The sequence below is a fragment of the Apus apus genome, chromosome 3, assembly GCF_020740795.1.
Source record: "Apus apus isolate bApuApu2 chromosome 3, bApuApu2.pri.cur, whole genome shotgun sequence".
Lineage (NCBI taxonomy): Eukaryota > Metazoa > Chordata > Aves > Apodiformes > Apodidae > Apus > Apus apus.
The window spans coordinates 114,861,368-114,880,933 of NC_067284.1; the positions used below are offsets into that span (position 1 = coordinate 114,861,368).

General features: G+C 40.6%; 2 protein-coding genes across 8 annotated transcripts in view; one reads left to right on the forward strand and one right to left on the reverse strand.

Annotated features, from left to right (window-relative positions):
* SMC6 (structural maintenance of chromosomes 6) overlaps nucleotides 1–19,566 on the forward strand; it is a 962,009-nt gene that overhangs the window by 67,659 nt on the left and 874,784 nt on the right. The window lies entirely within an intron of this gene.
* The window catches only part of VSNL1 (visinin like 1), an 87,729-nt gene that overhangs the window by 29,689 nt on the left and 38,474 nt on the right, over nucleotides 1–19,566 (reverse strand). For 4 of the 6 annotated variants that reach the window (XM_051615984.1, XM_051615983.1, XM_051615989.1 and 1 more), the window contains exon 2: nucleotides 19,291–19,457. In XM_051615984.1, coding sequence (XP_051471944.1) covers nucleotides 19,291–19,452 — 162 coding nt within the window. In that variant the 5' untranslated portion in view covers nucleotides 19,453–19,457. The remainder of the gene's footprint in view (nucleotides 1–19,290; nucleotides 19,458–19,566) is intronic. The other 2 variants (XM_051615987.1, XM_051615986.1) reach the window with 1 other exon arrangement.

Genomic DNA, 19,566 nt, shown 5'->3' on the forward strand with positions numbered 1-19,566 from the left:
TTTCCCCTGTCACTTGACAATCTTCTAGTGCAGTTTTATTACAGAAAGATATACCCGTCTTAAATTTGTTAACAATTGTTACAAATTCAATTGATTTATTCCAGTTTTCCACAGCCATGTGTTAGTATAATTTTTTCTGCATAGTATTTTGTTTTATCGCTTTTCACAGCCTAAATATTTTGCCCCAAATGTCAGAACAGTTTTGTTGCCTCATTTCAACAGTTTTGTTAGGAAAAGCCTGTGTACCAAAGCACAAGCAATACCTGCGAAAATGCTTTGTTTCTTGCAGCTCTGCTGTTAAGGGATTACATGTAAATACCTCATTTTCAAGAAAACCAAGGGAACTGTAGAACATATGAGGAATTAACTGCATAAACTGCCTGTCAAAATGACATTTATTGGTGTTATATTCTCATCAGACTGTATCTTGAAGTGCAGGAAAGAGTAACCGTCCTGTGGGAAACTTCTATTAAATGCTTTAATAAAGACAGCTAAAAGCGTTGCTTGGCTTGTAGTGTTATTCTAAAGGAGGGAATGCATTAAAGAATTACAAAATGCCTTCAAACGAAGGGAAAAATAAGAACTAACTCCAGACCAGAAAAAAAAAGAACTTCTGCTTTTGTTGTACATGATGAAAATCTGGCATTTTCTCTGTCCAAGCAGTTTGAACTTGCTCGTTGACAATGTTCTCTGTTCTACAGAAATGCAGCCACCCTCTGTCAGCACCACGCCAACACTGCTGCAAAATTCATTTACCTGCAGCCCCTGTGGCACCTCTTTCTTCACTGTACCAAGGCACAAACCTAGACCAGCTTTTCACTCAAAGCAGTGATGTTTTCTGTAACTATCTACAGGTTTGGTGCATTACATGTTCTTCCAGTGCATGTCCACTGTAGGGCACTTCTTCCGCTTCAAAATGTCTTCTTGAAATCTCTCTGTGGTTACTCAAGGCTTGACAACACACAGCTGGCATTTGGGTTGTGACTTCTGGAGCTCTTGGTATCATTTCCTTCCCTTCTGTTCTTGTGGTTCATTTCCCCATCCACCATCTCCTCTTCAAATGCAGACTACAAGGTCTGCAGGGTAAAGGCCACCTTTCTGCCTTGTGGTGGTACATCACCCCTCATCATGCATCCTTAGCCAGATTCCTCTTACAGCTTCCCATTTCTATGTATTTCCAAGAACACATTTTTCCCTTGTTCATTGTAAGTACATTACACATCTGTATTTCTATCCATCCTTTTTACAAAGCTGGGATTTAAATCCAAGCTTTGGCAGGTAACTCAGCCCTGTTGCTTAGCAGCAGCTGAGACACATGTAAATGCAATAATGGAAATTCTCCTGGTTACAAAAGTGGAAAGCTCTTGCCTGCTAAAAGCGGATGTTTATAAGCAGCTGGAAGCATAGAAAGCCCAGAGTAAGTGGCAGTATTAGATCATAAAAACTCCTTCCAAACAAAATATAGCCTTGAATACCAAACCAACCAGCCCAACACAACCTAAACAAGAGAGACTGAGGATAAAAAAACCATAGTTAGTTATGATTGGTTTTATGTATTGATCAGTCTGGTATTTTAACCATCATATGACTACCAGTACAGCCCACACTCCATTTAATGGGGGATTCATGAAAGTCAACTGCAGAACTTCTGCTGTCTTTACAGAACTGGGAGTTCATAATTTTAATTAAAACTTATTTTTAAAAGCACTGATCCAAGATCCAAAGCCAACTGCTTAGCACTCCATCTCTGCTTAAAAAAAACACCCTGGTTTAATTTGTATTTGACATGTCCGCATGCTTACAGAAACCTACAGATTACAACTGAAGCTTCTAATTTTCAAAGGTACCATCAGCAAGAAAGAACCTAAAATAGTCTCCAAAATGAAACAAACAGACTTGAACATTAAGCAGGTCAATGGTAAGGTCTGTCCCTTCCTACATATGCTTAAGTATCTTCTGCATTGCTGGTGTGCAGCACCCTGGGGGTTGTGCCCATGCCCATCATTACAGACTTAAGGCCTGATTCTTTGCACTTGTAGGATACAATTCAGCTTAAGCATCTAAAAATGACTTGTTTAAGTATACAAAACAGTTGTGAAACTCCCTTTAGAGTGAAGAGACAACAGCATTTCCATAGTATTGTTAATTTCTTCTAAAAATGAATGTTTCAGATCAGATTAATTCCACTGAGAACTTTCCTTCAGCCCATTAGCTACTAAAGGAATGAAGGAGGTTTTGTACAAGGCAGACAAAATGAATAATCCACTGGAAAATCCTTTCTCTTTCCATTTACTGTAGTGGAGTCTAAGTGACAAACTAGCCTTCAGATGACAAAATTAATCCTGACCCCTTCATCCGTGCTGAAGCTCAGTGGCAGAGATGAGGGTGACTGAATAAGCAATGATCTAGAGGAGAACATCCTGCTTTTTAACTCACAAGCTCTGAGACCTGACCTTAAAGGTGCTAATAATCTCCTGGAAATTAACTTGAATTCCTTTCTACCTCCACCTCTTAAACTTACAGTCTGTAAAGGATGTACTTTGACACTCAGGTCTTGTTTGGGACTTCTTCAACCTAGAGATAATTTAAAGCATCATCTTTTAGCCTACAATGCTGCATTCCCTCAACTCTTAACTCCATTTGCTATTTATACATCACAGATTTACGTGTTGTAGAAGTTTGTTTTTTTCCACTGAGCTCTGTTCAGCAGAAAGAAGAGATAATGGATTTTCCTATTCTGAACGTTTGACAAAAGTTTTATTTATTCCAACTGAACACATTCATTTTTTTAGCCTCCTTTCTAAATATGATGGTTTATCAGCTTGTGTCACCCATTCTCTATTCATTTGCATCAGCTGTATCTCTTGCTCCCATGAGAACACTTCAGTTTTCTTGCAAGGCCCAGAAATATGATAATCAACAAATATTTCTAGGTCAAATCCATTGTCACAGTGTCAGCGTGCTCATGAGAAATTCTGATGCCATTAAACAGTGATTTGCCACTCCAGCTACCAGCAAGACAGATATAAAATACAGTTTGGTTTACACAGACCTTTGCAAATTGCCCCCCTTTAAGAACCTTGTGAAAGATAATCAGTTTTATTGAAGAACTGAACCAAGAAAAATGCTTAATACTTGCATGGTGGTTTGCATTTTACTGCTGTACAAACATTAACTAATTAAGCCTCACAATACCCAAGTGAGGAATGGAAGGAAGCACTATTATGACTGTGTATTATAATTATACTGTCTCATTTAGTATTTCCTGGCTTCTGACTTTTAAAGTAATTATTAGAATTATCTTAAAAATAATAAAAAGTCAGGAACAACATTTCCCCCCCCCCCAATATGAACGCACTCTAAGCTAAGCAAGAGTTTACAAATGCTTAAATGTATTTTTTTCTTCATATATCTCAACTTCTCTTTTTTCCTTTGCCCACCTGAGTCCACAGGAATTCATCTTGCTCCCACCAAAGGGGAAGAAAATCTTGCCAGTGATCACAGAATGTCCTTGATTTTAACAACAATTTAAAAAAAAAAAAAGTGTGAGTTGAGTTTATCTCGGATTTTTACTATTTGCTAGGAAGACATTACAAGATCTGGATATAAAACATTCCTCCATGTTCCAAAAAACGTCATAAAGCCTCTGTGATAACTTGTAACTGGGATTCATTTTAATTTACTATGTAAAATTGTTTTTCTTTTAAATCTCCCTCACCAGTGACTGAATTCCTTTTCCCAGTTTTAGCCTTCTAACAACTCACTGGCACCCTTTAGATAGAGGCAGGAAGATAACTCCAGAGAGTGGTTTTTGCCATCTCATCAATGAGATGATTTGCTCTCCAGTAATGACACAGTTGCAGATGCCTCTCCTGTAATACTGGAATTTTCAAGGTCTATGGGGACAAAACCCATTTTAGTGACTCAACAAAGGTACCATACAACATTTGAACTTCCAACTGGCTCTACCATAATAGACAGTCACTGTACATTCTTAGGAGTTTCCCACAGCTGGATCAGCCTCCAGGAGAAGCTTCCTTATAATGCTGTAATCAACGGAATGATAATTTGGAAAAGTATCACTGGTAGCTTCTTCTAGCTGGAAGAACTGAAGTTGTGATAATTTCTTCCTTCTTTTTAAATCATGAATTATAGACCCAACAGTACTAATGTACAAACAGTGGATCTAGCAGAAGAAAAGAAAGAGAAGCAGGCTAATAAACCCGAAATACACAAAATACTGTTTCGTTGACAGCTGCTGGAAAAAGAAATGAAGAAGTATCAAGCATGTCAGGCCAAGATTAATAGAAGTTTAATAGTAAGTTTAATGTTCCCAACTTGCAATCCAGAAACCAACTAGAGAACTACTCCGTCTTCTAGGTTCCCACCTACTATCTGCATATCCCAACCATGGCTGGACATGATGCTCAGATCATGTTAGAAAAGGAATTCTCCATCAAATGCCATCAGCATTGTTTTTTCATAATAGAACTCATTTTCTGCAGCAAGTTGCCAACACTTGTGCTAGCTGTAGATAGCATTTAGACTGTACTTGCCTCAAGACACTAGAAAGACCATCTGGCTGAACAGATGTGGTCATCCCATTTGTTTCACCAGTGAACTGAAAAAAGCCCAAAATGGCTGGAATGGGAGATCCCAGGAGTGCCCAGCTCAGCATCTTGTGCACTCCCAAATACTCCATTTGTCATTTCAGAATGAGCTTGGTAACAGATTACTTGCTTGTGGACGTTACCAAGAGAGAAGCAACTTCCACAAAAAAGACAAAAGGCAGTGAACATATTAGCACCAAAAGCATTGCCTGTCATTCTTCTGCAGAGTATATTATAAGTTAGAAAACAAGAAACTGTTCCAATGCAACCAGGTCTTGCTCCCACAGAAGGTGGCAGATCTCCCGTGGATTTGAACAGGACCATTGGCTATACAAGCTGCTAATTTATAACTTTATTTAAAGACTGCAGTACAGTTCTGCTCAGAACCACACATTTTATTAAAGATGGACAACCTTAAACATGGAATTGGCTTTCTAGATAATGTCCTTCTGCCAACATTCTCTGCAACATCTGCCTTAAATTTTAAAACCCACAGGTTTGTAAAAATGTGTGTAGTTTTTAATCTTGCAAGATCCACAGCAAGTTTACACTTATCCAACCTCAATTTATTATCTTTTAAATCTCCAACCTGTTCTGTTTGACACCACCACTCACATAACTGGCAACACTGAGAAAATAAAAGATAATTAATGAAAGGACCAAGAAAAATACCCTAAACCTCTGACATAGTAAATTAGGGATATAAATGTTAAAAGAGGAAGACATTTCAAAAATCTTTCTGAAAACATTTTGGTTTAGTTCAAGTAAAGGATTCTGGACAGTTCAATTTCTTAGTGTTTCTCATCTCCATTAACAATGAATAACGAACGTTCAGCTGTGCTCTCTCATTTTGCTTTGCTTTGCTTTGCAGAATTTGCCTGAGCTTGTAGACTCGTATTTTAGGGAGGGTTTCAGCTGTAGGTCCTCCTTTGCCTAAAGGACAAGGCTGGCTTTCTGATGTCGAACTGCACTTTTCTTAAGGTAAAGAGAGACATCCTGGGCTGGAGCAAATCCCTTTGTTCCCGGTTTCTCTCGCTCCTTCCCCCCAGCAGCACAGGGGATGGGGATGGGGTTTAGAGTCAGGTCACAGGCTGGTGGTTCCTGCTGCCCCTTCCTCCTCAGGAAGAAGGATTCCTCACAGTCCTGCCCTGCTTCCCCACGGGGTCCCTCCCATGGCAGAGAGTCCTCCACCAGCCTCTCCTCCATGAGTCCTTCCCACCAGGTCTGGAGCTGCTCCAGCCTGGGCTTCCCACAGAGTCACGGCTGCTTCGGGAACAAACTCCCCTGGCCCGGGGGCTTCCAAAGCTGCACAGAGTCCACAGGCAGCAAATCCTCTGGCCACAACATCCAAGTCCACTGGCCAAGGTCACCCCTCCTGGCTCCTTCAGGGAATGTCCCACCACGTTCCTCCATGGATGCAGGGGCACAGCTGCCATCTCGCCATGGGTTGCAGGGAAACTTCTGCTTGGGCACCTTCTGCCCCTTCTTCCTCACCAACACCAGGTTCTCCACCTCTGGCACTGCTCTCACCTCTCCAGTTCAGCTCTTCATCTTGTTCTCTCCTCGGGTCTTATCTCAGTTCTTTCACATGTTAATCACAGAGGAGCATCTGTTGTCTCTCTAACTGTCTGGCCTTGGCCACCAGAGGTGGGGAAGCTTTTAGTAGCTTCTTAGAGGGGCCTACCAAAAGATCCCCCAAACCAAACCAGCACACTATTACACCAACATGTGGCATCAAAACCTGGGAGAGACCTCTTCAACCAGCAAGCTACATAAACTCACTCACACCACAGAGATGCAGGACTTCCATGGAATTTTTATACCATTCCAGGCTTTTACTCTACATAAAAGGGAAAGAGAAAAGATAAAAAGTGTTCTTGCCCACTGGCAAGTCCACCCCACTGAAATCTGTGGTCCTCTTAGGACTATGCACTTGCTTTCATACCATTTTATGCAGCACAGTATTTCTATGAATCTGGAAACTTAAATATAGCCCAGAGTATTCTGGCAATATGTAAAATGCATGTGCATGAGCCCAGAATAGATGAGAGCGAAGAAAATGATTGAGATGAACAATCACACTGAAAAAAAGAACATTGGGTCCATGTATAGAAAATGGAAACAAATAACTGAGAACTGCCTGAAGGCAAAACTATTGGTGATAATGCAGGGACAACGTTTTCATGGGGATTAACTGTTCCAAAGCACTTTCCCCCTGTTTAAAGTACAACATACTTTTTATTCAGATAGGTTGATTTGGCTGCCTCTTTCTTGCTAGCAAAAACTATTTATTGTGCCTGTGCAGGACACAAAAATGCCAAGCTGGGATAGCCAGGCTGCAGCTCTTTTATCCTACACTGACAATTGCCTGCTGGAGAGAGCTCAAGAGCTCATTTCCCACTGATAATCCACTTCTATAGGATGTCTATTAGAAGTTTGTGTGCCAAATTAAACATTTTCAAAAGTCTTTAATAAATTTGGCTACACTTTGATGTAATTTTTATACTGAATGTGTTAAATTCAGCCTCTGGAAGCAGATTTGATTTCTTTCACACAATGTTACTATTCTTACAGAGAGGTAACAAAGAAGTACACCACTTTAAAGGAAACTGCTGAATACAAAGACCAGCATTTACCTTTTGTTAACAGTACAGTTTTATTCAGTTTTATTGCCCTCAACCTGCTGGTGATGTTCTGTATGAGCAACTTAATTTTTTGAGTGTGAAAACGGGGTTTCCTTGCATGTTTTTTTAGAGCATGTGCTGTTTTTCATGATTCTTCCTGCTTCAAAGACACCTCAGGGAAGCAGATACAGGAAGCAGAAACTGTCCTCATTCCCTCTTCTCTTGGCTGTATATTGGAATAACCCCAGCATTTATGTCCCTGTGAAAATAACATCAGGCCCATTAAACTCCATTTTCCTCCTTTATAGAAAAACTCCAGGGGAAAAGATTCTTAAAAATAAATGAATGGATAGACTAATACACCACAGGGGCTAATTTGTGGCATGGAGTCTGCAGTTCTAACACAAGAAGACTAATTTGTTGGGCTTCCCTTGTCACATACCCTATTTAACTGTAGCAAGAAGCAGTTGATAGATATATAATTGCTTCTTCTTCAAACCAAGACTAATATAGCATCCTTACAACAAAACATGACTATTAGTATTATAAACTCCCATTTCAGAATCCTATTTTATAAACCAGCATTTCTTCCAACTCAAAAAATTATAAAATATATTAGATATGGTTTAGAGAGCTGCCTTAGACTGTAACCACAGTTTTCTTACTGGCTTTTAAGAACCACCCTACAGTGAAACTCAGAAAATGTACCTTTCTCAGGCCAAGTGTTACCTGCTGTATTTTTTGTTTTTCTTTAAATAGCTTTGTTAACAGGCTAAAACCACATGAGCCAATTCACATGCTAAAACATGCCAGACTTTGGCACAGCACCTGACTATTCATGTTTATAAGAAGAAGAAGGGGAAGGCATAATGGCAAAAGCAGTTTTCCACGGAAAGCTGGAAATAATCCCCAGTTGACTTTGATATTCACTTTGAGGTGAACTGTAGTGTTGATTTACACTTCTGCTTATACTGCTGTTTCAGGGAGATTTTATTTAAAGCTGCATATTCCATTCTGGGCTATCCATGCAACCAGAGAGGCAAACTTCACAACTTCTTACACAGGTGGATTTCGCACCAGTGTCTCCTGGGAATCCATTTATGTTTCAGCAAAACAGTAAAAACTCCTCCAGTTTGAATTTACCTTCCAAATCATATGTATTTTTCTCATTTTGTTTTGTTTGTGATTGAATACAAAAATAAGATAGCTAGCTAATTCTCATACCAAGTAGCACTAAGTCATCTTAACTCAGCAATCAGCAGGTTTCTCAGTGCAAACAGTCTATTCCTATAAGCTGTAATTAAAGATGAAAAGATGGAAATTTACTCTCATTGAAGAAAAAACAAGCTGATATCCCAAGGTACCGGAAACATTCAGACTATGATTAGTAGAAACCTGACTGGAATCTCAACAAATGTCTACATGATAGTAAAAACTGCATTTAACTTGGCAACTAAGCTTGCTCCCACAGGTCTCTCCATACTACAGAACCCTGCAGAAATGCCTGAGGTTTCCCGACCTGCAGAGCTGCAGCTGCCCACAGCAGCACGGGCTGCAGTGGTAGAACCAATCTGCCACCTCAGAGGACCACAGGCAGGTGGAGCAAGCTGAGATACAATGCATGGCTGTGAGTACCATGGTCCAGACTAATCTGGACTAATCTGAGCCCCTTAATTTTTGGAGGATTCACACCCAGCTACAGCAACTCCCAGCTGTCCCTCTGGGAAGTTCTGGGAGTACCTACCACTAAGGTAATTTTGCTTTCTGAAGGACAGGTGAGTTTCCTGGGAGGAGAGGGGGAGATGAAGTCAGAGAAGTCACCTCAGGGTGAGAGGACTCAGTTCTGAGCACCAAGTTCCCATTCATACCTTGTGAAAACAAAACAAAACAAAACAAAAAACAAAGAACACTGTTTTCACACCCAGGCCTTGTGTACAAGTGAGATTTTGGAATCAGACTTTGATACCACAGGAAAACACTCCAATGTTTTAAAACAAAATCCAGTATCATATTAGTTTACTCCAGTGCTGAAATGGAGTGCCCAGGTTTCACAGGCTCCTTCAGGAACCCCCTAATACCAAACAGCTTTTTTCTTTCTAACATTTTAAACAAAGAGAAGTTTTTATAATTCAAGAAATGTGACAAGCTGAAGTCCCTGAAAGACCCTGGATCACTTTGTCTCAAGTAACAAACACACATGCTCGCTAGCTTTGAGAACAAGTTTTAGGATGATCCAGTTTTCCAAATCAAAGTTACCAAACACCTAAAATACAGGTTTCCACTAAAATGTGGCCACAGCTTAACTGCAGAGTGCAGAGCACAGTGTAGATCTAGAGCAGACATTTGGCTAAAGTTGGGCCAAAAGTGCCATCTCATAATGCACATTTATGACCCCAGCAAGTCATTCTCAAGCTGTTCTGAAGGAAAAAAAAACCTCAACAAAAGAAAACACCCACACACACACACACTCCAAAGAAGTAAAATAAGGGACATTTATATTTTGACCCATGAAATAATTTCAACCTTGACCTTGCCAAAGACATCAAGCAAGTGGTTTAAGCTTTTTGTACCTCAACTATCTACACATTAATATAGATTTTATATGTTCCCTTCATGGTTATTTTATTAAGATTGCAAGAGAAGGGAGCATCTCTGAAAAAAGCAGAATCATTATCACCACCTCCTCTTTCCACTGCACATCCTCAAGGGTTTTCACTGGTTTTGTGAATGCCCTTCTTTTTGATGAGAATGAAGGGATCTAGGAAAGAGGAAGCTCAGGAGGAAAGAAGTCCCAGACAGTTGATTTTTCAACAGGTTTGCTAAAGGTTGTGAACCACTAATCAGTCTTGATGACTGCTCTGAGGGCTACTTAACTGGTAAAGTAAGTCCTATTACAACAAATAGTAGACTTGAACACCATAACAGCTATGGGACTTGGCCCTCACAGCTTGCTGGCTTTTTTTCTTCAAGGTCTTTGAAACATTGTGTTAACAAGGTCTCTCTCCATCCGAACTGCAACAGTCCTTCTGTGTTACCCTTTAGGGAAATCTTAATTATATTCATGAATTTCATGTTTTGCTATAGAAATAATTACGGTATCCCAAGTTCAAAACTTTGATTTCTCCGAGGAATCCAACCCAGAGCAAAGGTGAGCTGCAGAGGAACAAGGTCCCTTCTAAAAACGCACGGCAGTTTTGGGAATAAAAGATGAAGTCAAAGCAATGTGCAGGACTGGGGGAAATCCAAGCGTATGGTTGCATCTCTTGTCCTGCCCTGTTTTCATCTGCATGCTCCCATTTCCAGCTGCCTGAGGTACAACTATGGATGCATCTCCATTTTTTGGAGATTAACTATGGAATCCTTTTATTAACAGAAGTTGCCTCATTCCATGAGCAGAGAGCTCCAAGCTGTCTTGATGGTGCATCCTTCTAGTGCTGCAAGAAGGGAAACCTGAGGTTTTGCTTTTCTTTCTTTTTTAGTTATGATACAAACCAAAATTAATGTACCCAGTGACCCAGAGTCACAGACCTCACACACTCACTTGCACCTGCCACAGCCCAAGCAATCAAAATCAAAGTAGCATGGCTAATGTGTGTATCTCTGTGTGGAGTCAACTTGGCCTGGATTTTCAGTCAGTGCAGATGAATTTGGAGATTTTTCAGGGCCAGATACTTTATCTGAATTATTTATCACAAGATCTTCTACCAAGACAGGCTGAGAGAGTTGGGGCTGTTCAGCCTGGAGAAGAGAAGGTTCTAGGGAGACCTTAGAGCACCTTCCTGTGCCTGAAGGGGCTCCAGGAAAGCTGGGGGAGAGTTTTTATAAGGGCATGTAGTGATAGGACAAGGGGTAGTGGCTTTAAACTGGAAGAGGGGAGATTTAGGTGAGCCATTAGGAAGAAATCCTTCATTATGAAGGTGGTGAGGCCCAGGTTGCCCAGGGAAGCTGTGGCTGCCCCATCCCTGGCAGTGTTGAAGGGCAGGTTGGATGGGGCTTGGAGCAACCTGGGCTGGTGGGAGGTGTCCCTGCCCATGCAGGGGGGTTGGAACTAGATGGTCTTGAAGGTCCCTTCCAACCCAAACCATTCTGTGATTCCGTAATGTGCATGTTATTGTTGGATAATTTACCCAGCTTGGATTCTTTTACTGGGCACTGTTGGAACGTAGGGCATACGTGTGCATAGTGAGACTTTTAAGCATTCCAAGCTGGATTGTCTTGCCCTGGCCAGACATACTCTCTTCAGTGCTTTGGATGTGATGTTAGAGTGGCTATTTAGATTTCATCTCTTAGAACTGTCCAACTTCCTCATTTTCTAGATTTAGAGTCTCCAGAGATCATCTGGAGGATATGGGCCATTATGTACTCTGCAACAGAAGCAAAGAAAAATATATTCCAGCCTTTAAAACTAGCCACTAGCCTTAATGCTGCAAAAAGGACTTGTCCTCCTTTGCCTCTGAAACTGTTTTTCCTTTATTTTCCTGAAACTGTTTCCCTTTATTCTTACCACTAATCCATACAGACTTAGTTTTGAAGTAACTGCTGCCTTTACCATAATAACTTTTGCCCCCTCCCTGGAGGTCTTCAAGGTCAGGTTGGTTGGGGCTCTGAGCAACCTGATCTAGTGGAAGGTGGAGCTTGTAGGACTGGACGTTGGTGGAGGTGGCACCAGACTTTACAGGTAGACTTACATCTCATGAGGATGAACAAATTTCAAGAGCTCAGAGCAGTCCTAAGTGCTTAAAGAAGGATCAAGAACAAAAACCCCCATTAGCTTCAGCAAGATTAGGATTTCAGTCTAAACTGTCTCTCTTCTACATTGTTAAATGCTCTGAGCACCCCATGTTGTGATTTATGGCCATATTTCAGAACTCAGTGAAGTATCTCTTCTGAAAATTACTGCTTGTGTTTTACTTTGCAGCTGAAATGAGAATCCCTGCTTATTTACTGTATTTTATTTATTTTTAACAAGGTTGTTGATCTTTAAAGCTCTGTTTACTAAAATCAGATTTTTAAAGATGCTCTGTAAAATGATATTAAGTCCAGCCATTATTTTTCCTGGGACCAGCACAGAGGCAGAAACGCAGGAGAAGGGCTTGTTTCCAGTATCCTCCTCTTCTCCGAATCATTCAGAGTCAGCTTCAAAGTTAACACTGCCTTTGGGGTTTGTTTGATTTTTAGTTTTATATGCAAGAAGTACTCTGGCCCTTTGTTGTAAAATTCATGCCACACAATTTTAGCTTCTGTTTGAAACATGTAATAAGCCTCTTATGTGGTTTTCTAGTTTTTCTACAAGGAGGAGGAGGAATAATGGCAAAACCAGTTTTCCATGGAAAACATCCAGGAAAAAATCCAGGCAACAAGACCATGCCTTTTTTTTTTTTTTTCATTTTTAATCCAAGTGCTGTATTAAAAGCAAATGCCACCTCGTTTGTTTTTAAAGTTATCAGAGCCCGCTTTTAAGACAGCTTTTGGTGCACTAAACATATACATCATCCTGAAAAGCACTCCCCTGTCATAATGCTGGAGCACAAATACATGTGCTTTTCAGCATACTGTCTTTCAGATTCTGCTGTATTCATTTTCCTTTCACAGAAAGTTTCACTGCACTTCTGGTGAAAGGTTTTTCACTCTACAGGAGCATTTGTTTCTAATGACTGTCCTGTAATTGCCCCAATTGTGCAGATTTGCATTCAGTGCTAAAGGAATGCATTAAGCTCCCCTGCTAAAGCAGGATCCCCTGGAGCCCATCACTCAGGGCTGCATCCAGGGGGGTTTGAGTATCTCCAGAGAAGGAGACTTCACACCCTCCCTGGGCAGCCTGTCCCAGGGCTCTGTCACCCTCAGAGTAAACAAGTTTTCCCTCATCTTTCAGTGGCACTTCCCATGTTCCAGCTTGTGCCCGTTGCCCCTCGTCATGTCCCTGGGCACTGCTGAGCAGAGTCTGGCTCCATCCTCCTGCATCCACCCTGAGATACTTGTAGGCATTGACAAGGTCTCCCCTCAGCCTTCTCTTCTCCAGGCTGAGCAGTCCCAGCTCTCCCAGCCTTTCCTCATCAGGGAGATGTTCCGATCCCCCAACCATCTTTGTTGCCCTCCCTTGACTCTCTCCAGCAGTTCCCTGTCTCTCTTGAACTGGGGAGCCCAGAACTGGACCCAGTTCTCCAGCTGTGGCCTCACCAGGGCAGAGCAGAGGGGGAGAATTACCTCCTCCAACCTCCTGGCCACACTCTTCCTCATGCACCCCAGGTTTCATTGGCCCTTTTGGAAGTAATATTTCTGTTACTTCTTTTTACCCTCTGTTTACCTACCCAGGTAAGTGCTGCCTCTCACAGAGCCACCCTGCAAAGTCCCTGGATCAGGGCTATTTGTTGCTTCACTTCTTTGCATCCAATGCTATTTCTAATTGTATCTACAATTGTATCTCAGTGTATCAATAATAGTTTTACTATTCCCTATCAGAAATGTAATAACACAGCAGTATTTTTGTTTACTAATCCTGTTTAAGGACTTTTTACAGCCATGTTTATAGATACATGTAATGTTTTCTGTGTTGCAGTTAAAGTTAGGTGGCATATCCAACAAACATACTTGCATACTGTCTGGGAACACTGCTAGCAGCCTAGATGTAGGCTACCTCAGAGGCAGCAACAACATGGGCTGAAATCAGGGTACAAGCAGTTATCTACAACTACCCTCTACAACTGCCTGAAAGGAGGTTGTGAAGAGGCAAGTTCTGCTCTCTTCTCACAAGTAACTGGTGATAGAACAAGAGGAAATGGCCTAAAGCTGCTCCAGGGGAGATTTAGTCCAGACATTAGGAAGAACTTTTTCACTGAAAGGGTTGTCAGACATTGGAACAGGCTGCCCAGGGAGGTGGTTGAGTCACCATCCCTGGAAAAAAGTCATCTGGATGTGGTGCTTGTGGATATGTCTCAGTGCTGGGCTTGGGAGAGTAGGGTTAATGGTTGGACTTGATGATCTTGAAGGTCTTTTCCAACCCAAGTGATTCTTTGATTCTATATATGAGCATTTTTTATAATCTGTGTGATTTCAAATCATGCTGTAGCTCTTTAGCAATACAAGATTGGTATAACAAACCTAAATTTCTTTATTATGTAGAATGTACCTAACATTGGTATAATTTACCTACAAAGTACTGCTATTACAGGGAGAACTTAAGTGGCCAAACTGCACTTTTAAAACCAGCACAGCACTTGCAGTTACAAGAGATGATCCCAGGAAACTCAGTTTCTGCCAGTAGAACTGCATCTGCCTCAGGGGTAGCTATCAACACAGCTGTGCTCTTCTGGAATCCCACCTCTTCTCAGCCACTGAATGCCTGAAACACAGCTCTAACCTAACATTCTGAGGTCTGTGGCATCTTTAGAAAGATGCTGGTCTGTCTTGAAAATCTGGATGGAGAAAAAGAGGCTGCAAATACACCCACTTAAATTTCAATAGATTTTTGAGATTCTTTTGTTGCACATGTATTAAAATGAAGGACTAGAAATCAGTTCCCTGCAAGGCAGAAAATGAGCTAGAAGCCAAAAATGTGAAAAGCCATTTGATCATACTTAATCAAATAGCTTTTCTGTATTTTTCTCATTTGAATGTTATCTATAAACCCGCCCATACGTAGCTAAATAATAGATGGGCAACAAATGTACAGAGTAAATTACTTTATTTAATGCTACCATTCTATCACTTCCAACCACAGCCTTCCAGTTGAAGGCCAACTGGTGTTTGTTCCTGTCATTAATCCAAAGGATATGCTCCTCATGTTGAGTGACCCAGTTCCAAGAAGTATCACAATATAGAAGCCTATTTTCCACTTAATAGACATGCATAATTCCTGTGAACATTAGCACTGATTATGCAAACTTACACACTCCAGGGCATATTCATCTAAACCCAGTGAATTCAAAAGATGTGAAGGAAAATGTATTTGGCCCTCTAGACTGCAAGAAAACCTAAAGATTACAGGAACAGTCCAGAATGTTTTATTTCTGCATTTTGTTTTAATGGCACTTTTTAATATTAATTCCTTCAGCTCTCTGCCTGCAATGCTAATAATGTTTTATGTAAGATAAAAGAATTAGAAGACTTATTAGCACAGAAAAAAGGAAAATTAAAAAAGTAAGCAAGGATTAAGCTTAATAGTCAGGATATTCTCTTCAAAGATGGAACCTGCAGGTTCCAGTCTGTCTGATGCTACTTAACACTGTTTCCTGCAGAAGAAGAGGTTAATTGGGATATTGCCAGCAGCCCAGAAGGGCACATCTTATCACAGGTAGAGCAGTGAGAGGGTGGGCAGTGCTAATTTAAACTCTTTACAGGGATATGATAATTGATTCAGAGTTCCCTACAGCTTGATGAGTACTTAAACCACTGCAGTAAAGATCAGGCATTCACATTATCTTCATTACTTAAGAAAGAAAAAGGACTCCAGTTGCTTGATTTTGCTTTGACTTCTCATCTCCTAGGTAGTTGGTCTCTGTAGGAGAGGTTTGAAAGATGCAACTTCCACATGAAAACAGATAAATATACCCTGGAGAAATGTGGAATTTATTATCAGTTCTTGTCCTGAGCATCACCTTGTGTTTTTCCACTGGCACATTTGTTTACAACAAGCTGGCGTGAGTTTCAACTGCCTCAGAATGGTACCCATGAATGCTCTGCACAGACTGTCAGGGCAGCTAACTTGGTGTTTCAGCATTTAGGTCTCTTTGTGGCTCTGGGCTTATAGTATTTAAACAATTCTTCAGTCATCTGTTTCAAAAACTGCTGAAGCATTCACCTCACTCTTAGCATGGAAGGAAACACAAGTCCTAACAGCTCACCACAAATGCTGGATCCCACGAAGAATCTATCCACCCAAAAAGGTACCCATATTTTTAATGAGCCTACTAGACTGCAGACACTGCTAACTATGCAACAGTAGAAGGTATATTTCTGCCTATTAGCTGCTCACTTAAAAGTGGTGTTCTTGACTAAATATTTGTATAGACACATCCACTACAAGTGCTGCAAATATTTGTTTTCTGTAGAGTCCATTTGTGTAACTGCTATTTATTTGAAGTATTGCATAATTTGTGTTCATCATGGAAACTTCAATAGCAAAGGGTTCCAAGCCAAGCTGAAGCAGCTCCCCCTTTAGTCAATACAGCTTCATCTACGTCAGTAACCAGCCCAGCACAATTGATGGAAATCCAGGGGGTGGAAGAGTTAGTGTTGAGGGCCTGACAACCAAATCACACGTGTTCTGGATGTTTTGCTTCAGACCAGCTCTGGCTTATGAGCAGGCATTCAATACAGCAATACATTAAATGTCATTCCAAGACACAGCTTCTAGTTGCTTTTCATCCAAAGAAAGCAGTTTCTGTGCCCCAAGATTGTGCACCTCACTCTGTAATTGTTATGTAAGAGGCCTAAGTGGACATAACCAGGAAATACAACTCAAAATAGTGTCTGATAAAATGTAAGCAGGGTGATGGTTTTAAACTGGAAGAGGGTAGATTTAGGTTAGACATTAGGAAGAAATTCTTTGCTGTGAGGGTGGTGAGAGCCTGGCCCAGGTTGCCCAGGGAAGCTGTGGCTGCCCCATCCCTGGCAGTGTTGAAGGGCAGGTTGGATGGGGCTTGGAGCAACCTGGGCTGGTGGGAGGTGTCCCTGCCCATGCAGGGGGTTGGGACTGGATGATCTTTAAGGTCCCTTCCAACCCAAACCATTCTATGGTTCCATGATTCTATGGTATTTTATGCTGTGTGTGAATAAATGAAGGGATTTCTTTGCAGTTTAGTTAGGTGACCAACAACCTTTCAGCCATACACATCAAAATGCACCTCACAACTCTCATGGACAGAGAAACAGTATCATCTTTAGAAAACATAAATCTGAACTGAAGGTTAAGTCCTGTATTTCTTTTCCAAACATACTGATTTATTGAAATCTTCCTCAATAAAGTCCAATTCAGACCAACAGATAAATGTTACCCCTCCAACTCTCTGTTCAGTAACCTACATAGGCTTCATACATTTTCACCCTGAATATGGATTACAGGAACTGAAATGCTTGTAAATGGAATCATAATGATTTGAGTCTCCTGCTGGTGGCTCCTCCTGGAAAGATCAAATTGCACATTTGGGGTTTTTTCTGCAGCCAGCAGCTGGGAAGGCAGAATGTCCTACACAGGAGAAGACGCCACCATGGCCAACACTCAGACTATTAGCTCCTCAGAGAGCCACAGGCCATTATTTTACAAGCATTTCTGTGACAGAAAGAAAAGCAAAGGTCTGATTTACTACAGCTAATGGTATTTCTCTTCTGCAAAATTAGTATTTCACCCTGAATATAGACATAATATAGAGAATGACAATAAACTGTACTAAATATATGACAATACCATTGCAGAGCAGATCTCAAAACCCATAACTATCAAAGCAAAGGAGACAATCTTATTTGATGTGCCTATCTAAAAATATACGAGGACATAAAACTAAAAAGTCAGACATTGCAGCTTAATAAGACTACAGAGCTGTCTCCAACTCTCAAGAGCAAAATACTACTGTGGTCATCATGTTATTCTTTGCACTACCATTTTTGTAAAGATGACACTGAGTTTACTCTCTGATACTTATTCATGAGCAAAGTATCTTGTGAAATTATCTGTGAAAGCTTCAAACACTCCAATGAAGGGAGAAGTCCAAAGAGTTTCGAGCTATTTTCGAAAGATACCTTCCTACACAACACACAAAATCACTTAAATAAATAAAAAATAATCCCTCTACCATGATTTGCCAAAAAGAAAATCATGATTTCTAAAGAGTAAAACAGCTGATATACTTTATTAGGAATGCATATTTTGTCAAGACCATTTATTTTCCTCAGACACGTGTATGAGAAATGATGAGATTTCTGTTCCTGCAAGATGTGCACCCAGTGCTGTTTAAAATAGAAGCTATAAATTATCAGTTGATAACCAGCACTGAGACAGTAAAAATTCTTTCATCTGAAAATAACAGTTATTACAAAGCCAGTCGTTTCTTAAGAAAAGCATTGTGAGGCAATGTCTTGGGCCATAAATATTAAAATATGAAGAAAGATGCTTATTTATGTAAGTTGGAGTCAGCAGGTTTTGCTAGACCAATCATTAGAAGGAAAAGGGGCTAGGTAATAATTTGCAGTGATCTGGTTCAAGACTAAAGAAATTTAGGAAAGGTCTGTAGGATGGATTTAAGGGAAAAGGCAGATGGTCCCACTTGTCTGCAGAAATTGTCAGTGTGCTCAATATTAACCACTTACATTTGAAAGGCTTTTTTGTTTTTATTCAGCCTCACGTTGTATTTATGAACTGTTCTGATCCTACTGTTCCTCACTGCCATCCAATATTTTTCCTAATTGAAATTGCTTTGAAGTCTCTGACCTTTAGGCAGACACTCGATTCTGAATTAAAATATAATTATCTTTGCAACATGAATACACTTCGTACGCTGCCCCCGTGCTCTTCTTGTGACAGAATAAATACATAATACATGTAGGGAAAAAGGCTACATTGCACTTGATATCATAATGGAAAATAAGAAGAAAATAAACTGCTTTTCCTTTCCTACATAAGGAAAAGGCAGCACTTCAAATTAAAATAAACTATGCTCAGTGCATAGTTTATCTGCAGGACAGACTGTCAGGAAACTTCACAGCTTTTTCTGAAACCAAAAGGACAATATTTTACATGAGCAGGCCCTCTGGTTTATAGTCCAGTGTCATTACATGGGTACTGAGCCATGGACAGGACCACAACCACACTCTGAAAGTGAAAGAGGCCCATAAAATACAGAATGCAGAGAATGTGTTTCTTGTGAGGAAACCACAGCTTTTTTTTTAATCTTTTGGCTCTGATTTGAACAGCTATTTGAATAGCTGGTGTGATGAGGGCAGCACTTCCCTTCTGCCTCCTTGTCTTCACCATTGTTTCTCCTAGCAAAGGTGTTCCTTAGTCCATGGCTGGCAGCTGCAAAATCTCCTGTGGCCAAATAATAGGAATGTAATAAATAACTTACTTTTACGTAGAGCTGCTGAAACTCCTCAAGGTTCAGTCTACCACTTGGACAGTCCTTTAGAAATCCTTTGTACCACTGTTTTAGCTCATGTTCATTGAACTCCGTGCTCTTCACCAGATCTTCCATCACCTCAGGGGCCAGCTTGCTGTTCTGTTTCCCCATTCTGCCTTCAGAAGAAATAAATGAAGACAATGAGCCAAGTTGCTGTCAACATCTTAAACTGGAATTAGCGACGAAGCACAAACTCATCACTTTTTTCATGCTCACTGCTGCTTT